The sequence below is a fragment of the Maylandia zebra genome, linkage group LG22, assembly GCF_041146795.1.
Source record: "Maylandia zebra isolate NMK-2024a linkage group LG22, Mzebra_GT3a, whole genome shotgun sequence".
Lineage (NCBI taxonomy): Eukaryota > Metazoa > Chordata > Actinopteri > Cichliformes > Cichlidae > Maylandia > Maylandia zebra.
In genome coordinates, this window is record NC_135187.1 from 33,329,007 (window position 1) to 33,335,719 (window position 6,713).

The window sequence follows — 6,713 nt, forward strand, 5'->3', positions numbered from 1 at the left end:
CTGCTACACACACACAGACGCACACAGACACACACACAGAGGACTTATAGGTGATGTAAAAGAACTGCTGTGTACATGGCCACCCTTGTCTCTTGCATCTTATCACAGCTCTGACCTCACCAATAGAGTATCAGAGGAACCATGTAGGGGCAAGCAGTGCGCCCAGCATCGGAGCTCCAGGTGGGGGCAACAGCGGTTCTAGTGCAGCCCCCGGAGGTGGAGGTGGAAGCTCCCAGAGTAGCTCCATCCCTTCGGGACCCCAGGGTGGCTCTCGTCGGCCGTCCAGGATCCCGCAACCCTCCCGCCTGCCCCAACCCCTACGTCACCACCCCGGGGCCGACCCGGATGGCTCCAATAAGATGTCAGGTATGAAACGTCTGTCTGTCCTTGTGAAATTTGACTTGTTTGACCCAATGAAAGATGTGACTGAAGTCTGAGTTGTACTCGCTTGTGATCCAGGTTTGTCCCCTCGTCCTGTCCCTCCTCCTCTACTCCCTGTGGGGGGCAGCCCGCAGGGCAAGCGCCCTATCCACACCACAGAGGACCAAGCTTATACCCCCATCCCACGTGCTACCGTTGGGCCTCTGCCCTCCACACCAACTTCTAAACCACGGCCAGGAGCCGTGTCTCCCATGGCCTCCCCCATGGCCACTCCCGCCTTTGGCAAGGACACTCTCCCCCCTCCCCCTCCCAGCCCAGGCCAAAACCAAAAGTCTGGATCTGGATTCTGGAGCTCAATGCCGGGCTCTCCAGCCAGCCGGCCTGGCTCATTTACCTTTCCGGGTGAGGCGGGAGAGACTCCGGTGCGACAAAGCTCAAATCAGAGCCAAACCCACAGACACTCCACGCACAGCAAGGAGGCCGACCGCATGAGTACGTGCTCATCGGCCAGCGAGCAGTCCATCCAGTCCACCCAGAGTAACGGGGTAAGACCACTACCTGCTGCCCAGTGCTGATCCGACTAACCCAGCGGCAGAGGGGGGGTCGGTCTGTCCTGTCTGCCTTGTTGTCTCCTGTCCTGCTGCCAGCGCTACTAATCTGTCCCTTACTACGCATCTCTGACAACCTCCACTGCTCTTCAGCATCATCCTCTGTAGCTTTAGACGGTTTCTGAGGACAATCTCTAGACAAGGCTTCAACTGTCAACATGTTTTCAGGCTCAAAATCTTTCTAGCGGACCTCGCTCACCTCTTCACTGATTATCTTTTAAGGCTGTCTCTAGATTCTTAACTCTAACAAAGCTTATACTAACACTTGACTTCTTCTGGGCCGTCTTCATGGTGTGTTACTTAAATGTACTTTTCCTGCAACTAACTTCTGACGTTTGCGGTTCACCTGCAAACGTACTCAGAGATCCTTTCATTCAGCCTAACGTTTCTCCTCTCGTCTTTGCGTCGAGCTGCAGAGCAAAGACGAGTGAAATGGAAAACTTCATCTTATTCCTGCCTTTCTTCATCCAGTTAGCCTTTTCCGAGAAGAAATTAATAACTCCCTGTTTTGTCTTTCTTCCGCTCGAATTTCTTTTTACAAAGCCTCCACTTCTTTTTCTCTTTATCTCATCAAAAGTGGCACTCGCTAGAGATGTCACCCCACATGTTTAGATTTGAAAAAGTTACCGTGTTTAATGCATAATCGCTGCATGTCCATCTGAGTTTGCCCTTACCGTTTTCCATCCCTGTGGTGCAGAGTGAAAGTAGCAGCAGCAGTAGCGTATCCACCATGTTGGTGACCCAGGACTACACAGCTGTGAAGGAGGATGAGATCAGCGTCATTCAGGGCGAGGTGGTCCAGATCTTGGCCAGCAACCAGCAAAACATGTTTCTGGTGTTCAGAGCATCCACCGAGCAGGGCCCCGCCGCCGAGGGCTGGATCCCCGGATTTGTGCTGGGACACACGTCGACCATTGTCCCCGACTGTCCCGAGGGATCCATCAAGTAAGAGCACGATGATTGGGGGGGGATTATTTTCAAATTCATAATATGTGCACTTGAGATTCTCATCTGCCGTTTTTATCAAGACACTGAGCTCACTGCCGTCATTTTCGTTCTCCTAGCAGGAAGTCTTCATCCTGGCACACGTCCCTGCGTATTCGCAAGAAGTCTGAGAAAAAGGAGAAGGAGGCAAAGAAGGAGACAAAGCTGGAAAATGGTTACAGGAAGTCCAGAGATGGCCTGGCCAATAAAGTTTCTGTAAAGGTGAGTTTCACTTCACTTCAAAACTCTACAGCGATGCCTCGAAGTTACAGACTGTTGACATTTGTTTATCTTTCTTTCCAGCTTCTAAACCCAAACTACATCTATGATGGTGAGTTTGAGCTCCAGACCCGATCCCTCAACATCGTTCCAGGTTTCTCTTTGTCACTGCAGCACACTGCAGGAGCTTGTCTGTATCAGACGCATTCTCACTGCACTGCAAATATCAGTTGGCTTTAGGCTAGGTGTTGGGTAGAGGGTGCTGCTGGAGGCGGGACATGTGATGCTCACTTGCTCCCTGCAGATTTTCCATAACCTGCATTCTCATTGGCTCAATGTGGCATTACACAGATTTGGAGCCTGTCTGTCAAACAATGACAACAACAAATCTCTTCTTTCCTTTCAGTTCCCCCAGAGTTCCTTGTACCTCTGAGTGATGTGACATGTGACAACGGAGAGAGCGTCACCCTAAGGTGTAAGGTTTGTGGGCGACCCCGGGCTACAGTCAGCTGGAAAGGGCCCAACCAGAGCAACCTCACTAACAACGGACACTTCAGCATCGCCTACAGGTAAATAGCCGAGCAGGTTTTACTCCTCGCATCAGCTTTGTTGAACACACTAACTCGAGAGTGAACCTGCCGCCCCACTCAGCTACACTCACCCTGTTATGATGGAATAGATGAATAAAGGAGTGTGTGTTTGTTTCAGTGATACGGGTGAAGCGACTCTGCGGATAATCGGCGTAGCCTCTGAGGACGATGGCGTTTACACGTGTGTTGCCACCAACGAGCTGGGCAGTGTGACATCATCAGCTAGCCTCAGAGTGTTGGGTGAGCGTAGAGACAGACGTGAAACGTATGCGATGAGTGTCACTGCAGATTTTATTGAACCACCTCCTGCTTTCATGTGTCTCAGCCGTGTCCACTGACGGGGTCCGAGTGAGCTGGAAGGATAACTTTGAGTCTCACTACACTGAGGTGGTTGAACTGGGAAGGTAACAGACACGCTGTGAGAATTCAGAATATAAAAGCTACGGCAACAAAAAACGATAAAGTAAACGGACCGACTGTGTCGTCTTCTCGTCAGGGGTCGTTTCTCTGTCGTCAAGCGCTGCGACCACCGGGGCACCAAACGCGCGGTGGCTGTGAAACACGTCAACAAGAAGCTGATGAGGAGAGACAGAGTGACCCAGGAGCTCAATCTGCTCCAGAGACTCCAGCACCCGCACATAGTCACCCTGATTGACACCTACGAAACTCCCAGCAGCTACGCGTTAGTCCTGGAGATGTGAGTAAACAGCAAAGGCGGAGTTAAACCCTACATACACACACACAGCTCTGTCACGTCATACCTCCGACCTGATGTTTTGCTTTGGGTTTCAGGGCCGACCAAGGCCGTCTGCTGGACTACATCGTGAGCTGGGGGAATCTGACTGAGGAGAAGGTGGCCTGCTACTTGAGGAACGTTTTAGAAGCTTTACACTACTTACACAACTGCAGAATAGCACACTTGGACATAAAAGTGAGTCCTCACTTTTTCATTTTCCTCCAAACATTGAAGCCATAAAAAGGTTGACTGACATGTGGATGCAGTGCGGTCATGTACAAACCATGATGATGAATGAATGAGAATCCATGAGGCTAATCTTTGCTCTCGTTACAGCCTGAGAACCTGCTGGTGTCCCACACCGCCAGCGGCCAGCCAATAGTCAAGCTCACAGACTTCGGTGATGCCGTGCAGCTCAACAGTGCCCACTATGTTCACCCTCTGCTGGGCAGCCCTGAGTTCGCCTCCCCAGAGCTGGTCCTCGGAGAGCCCGTGTCGCTGACCTCTGACCTGTGGAGTCTGGGCGTGGTCACCTACGTGCTGCTGAGCGGCGCCTCCCCCTTTCTTGACGAGAGCGCAGAGGAGACCTGCCTGAACATCTGCAGGCTGGACTTCAGCTTCCCCAGGGATTACTTCCAGGGCGTCAGCCAGGCGGCCCGGGACTTCGTCTGCCTGCTTCTGAAGACCGACCCGGGCAGAAGGCCCCCGGCCGGCCTCTGCCTCCAGGAGCCGTGGCTGCAGGCTGGCCAAGGCGACGGCCGGGCAGAGGGCTGCTTGGACACCTCCCGCCTCATTTCTTTCATTGACAGGAGAAAACATCAGACCGATGCCCGGCCCATCGGAGGGGTCAGGAGCTTCATTCACGGTCGCCTTCAGCCTCGGGTTTGAGCAGCTCTCAGCCTCAGTGCTCCGACCACAGCAGGAGACGCTGCTCAGTTTGGGGTCCAGCACTGAGGTTGAAGAGACTCTTTATGGTCTCGATGTAAAAAGAAGGAGGAAAAAAATGAAAGCTGATCTCATCCTCTTTCACAGATTTTTCACTAAATAAAATCCTGTTATCCTTTTAGGTTGTTTATTTGAGACCTGCTGAGGTCTTCAGCCAATCAGAGCCCAAGAGAACGGAGTTCTCACCAATCATAAATGAATGGATGCCCTCGTCTACTGCTGCTTGCTGGTTTCGTCTTTTTGTAGTTAAGTGAACAAAAACAGTTTTAAAAAAACTATTATGAAGTAAGTTATTTTCCTCTGCGCGAGTTGAAGCTGATCAGAAGAGCCAATCGATCGAGCCTCAACGCCACCACACGGGCGCAGCTCCTTCAGGAGAAACCGATGCCAACGGAGCTCGCCACAGAGAGCAAATCGCCCTCCAGGAACAGACGGTGTGTTTTTGTCTTTTACCCTTAAACAGTAACTGGCATACTTTTGAGAAGCAACCCTTTCTTATAGAAACAGTGTATAGAAAGGCACAGTAGTGTCTCTGATTCCAAGGAGGAAAAAAACAAACACATCATTGTAGAAAACGCTCATAAGTTGAAGATTCGTGTGCTACTCTGGACACTGCAGACAGGCGGAAACCGCGACAGAGCTCATCAGCTGAGACATTTATACATCAGAGCTTCTCGATGGCTGCGCTTACATTAATGTACCCTAATCTAATCTGAGAACACCATGATGACCGTGTCGTGAGTAACAAATGCTGCACTGTCCAACCCGAGAAGAAACAATAGACGTTCGTCTTTTTTTTTTTTTTTTTCTTTTGTCTTTTCCTGTGTTGCGCAGATATGACATGTTTAAGCCTTACCTTGTATAGAGACTTCGGCCTTCTTCCCCCTCACGTTCGCAGTGGACTCGAGACTGTTGGAGCCCTCGGTGGCAGCGCTGAATGTGGAGGCGGCGGAAGGTGAATTTACTGTAAATGCACTCATTGTATGTTATGTTTGATTATCATGTGCAATGTTGCGGCTTTAACATTTTATGCAACTATTTATGAAAACATCTGTTGTATCTGTAATAAATCTAGAGAAAAGCATGTACTTGGTACTGCAAGCACTGCTGGTAGTTTGTGTTCATTCGATCGCCGAGTGTTAACGACCGCTCCGGGGCCAGGCCGCGTCAGAGGTCACGACCTACAATCATCACGTTTTGATCAAAACTAATTTAACACTTTTTTTTGTACTGTATGCCTCTGTAGTATTGGTACACCAAAGTTGCTCTAGCTTTATAGTACTTAATAAAGAAATGGTTTTATTGTGATTACGTTTCACTTGCGTTAGGCCATCCATGACCATGTTAAAAGATTGTTTACACGAGTAAATGTCAGAGGAACACTTTTAGTTTACTCTCTTTATACCTTTATTAAAAAGGTGGGAGATTAAAGGACTGAAATGTACTCTTGGATGGGAGCTGAATGCAAGATTTTACTTACAAAGTGTTGTTTTCACTTTATGTACAGATACATGTTGCCAAAATATTTCTTCCATTTAAAAAAAACAAAACAAAAAAAACAACAACAACAAAAAAACACCTAACCAGTAACCACACAAGATTACTATGGTAACAATAGCACAGATAAGTCCAGTAAGGGGTTATGATCAAATCAGCCCCCTCTTAACCTTTTTTTAATTTACTTCAAAAGGTGTACACACAGGCCATTTTAAAACAAGAAGACTGGACTGGATACCTCAGTTTGGGGTTTTTTTGTTGATTTTTCTGTTTTTGTCACTTTGTTGTGTTTTTGTTTTCCCGTTTTTGTTTCATAAATTGTTTTTTTTTTATTATTATTATGTTTGCATGTATATTTCTTTGTACAAATCATACATATTCTCTCCTGTAAATACTGTCATTTTGCCATCACTCATTTGAAAATTAAACTTCATGAACACACAGGCCCCGTCTGACATTTACGTTCTTTTGTGTTTGTTTTTATTGTTTGTTTGTTTAGTTATTTATTTTCTTGTGGGGGGAGTGGGGCGGAGGGTCTTTAAACGCTGAAATAAACATTAAAGCAAGTTTTGTTTAGATCGGGTTGCAACATTTTCAAGACTTTGTTCATTTTCCCATCATCTGCTCACCACTTTCTTTCTCTTTTTTTTTTTTTTTTTCTCTGTACAGGTCAGATGGTTTGATTTTGTACAATTCCGTGTTCGAGTTTAGTGACGTAGGCTGACGTCATCATTTACAGGACTGGTAACAAAC

The 6,713-nt window shown here is 48.1% G+C and overlaps 1 protein-coding gene across 16 annotated transcripts in view; it reads left to right on the forward strand.

Annotated features, from left to right (window-relative positions):
- Positions 1 to 6,404, forward strand: part of LOC101473365 (triple functional domain protein) — a 77,051-nt gene extending 70,647 nt beyond the window's left edge. For 9 of the 16 annotated variants that reach the window (XM_023154940.3, XM_023154942.3, XM_023154932.3 and 6 more), the window contains 10 exons: positions 109 to 366; positions 460 to 926; positions 1,687 to 1,934; positions 2,057 to 2,304; positions 2,599 to 2,761; positions 2,901 to 3,022; positions 3,108 to 3,186; positions 3,279 to 3,479; positions 3,575 to 3,713; positions 3,855 to 6,404. In XM_023154940.3, the coding sequence (XP_023010708.1) occupies positions 109 to 366; positions 460 to 926; positions 1,687 to 1,934; positions 2,057 to 2,304; positions 2,599 to 2,761; positions 2,901 to 3,022; positions 3,108 to 3,186; positions 3,279 to 3,479; positions 3,575 to 3,713; positions 3,855 to 4,406 (2,477 nt within the window). In that variant the 3' untranslated portion in view covers positions 4,407 to 6,404. Of the gene's footprint in view, positions 1 to 108; positions 367 to 459; positions 927 to 1,686; positions 1,935 to 2,053; positions 2,305 to 2,598; positions 2,762 to 2,900; positions 3,023 to 3,107; positions 3,187 to 3,278; positions 3,480 to 3,574; positions 3,714 to 3,854 lie in introns of all 16 variants that reach the window. The other 7 variants (XM_014412757.4, XM_076879388.1, XM_014412764.4 and 4 more) reach the window with 3 other exon arrangements.
- The last annotated feature ends 309 nt before the right edge of the window (positions 6,405 to 6,713 follow it).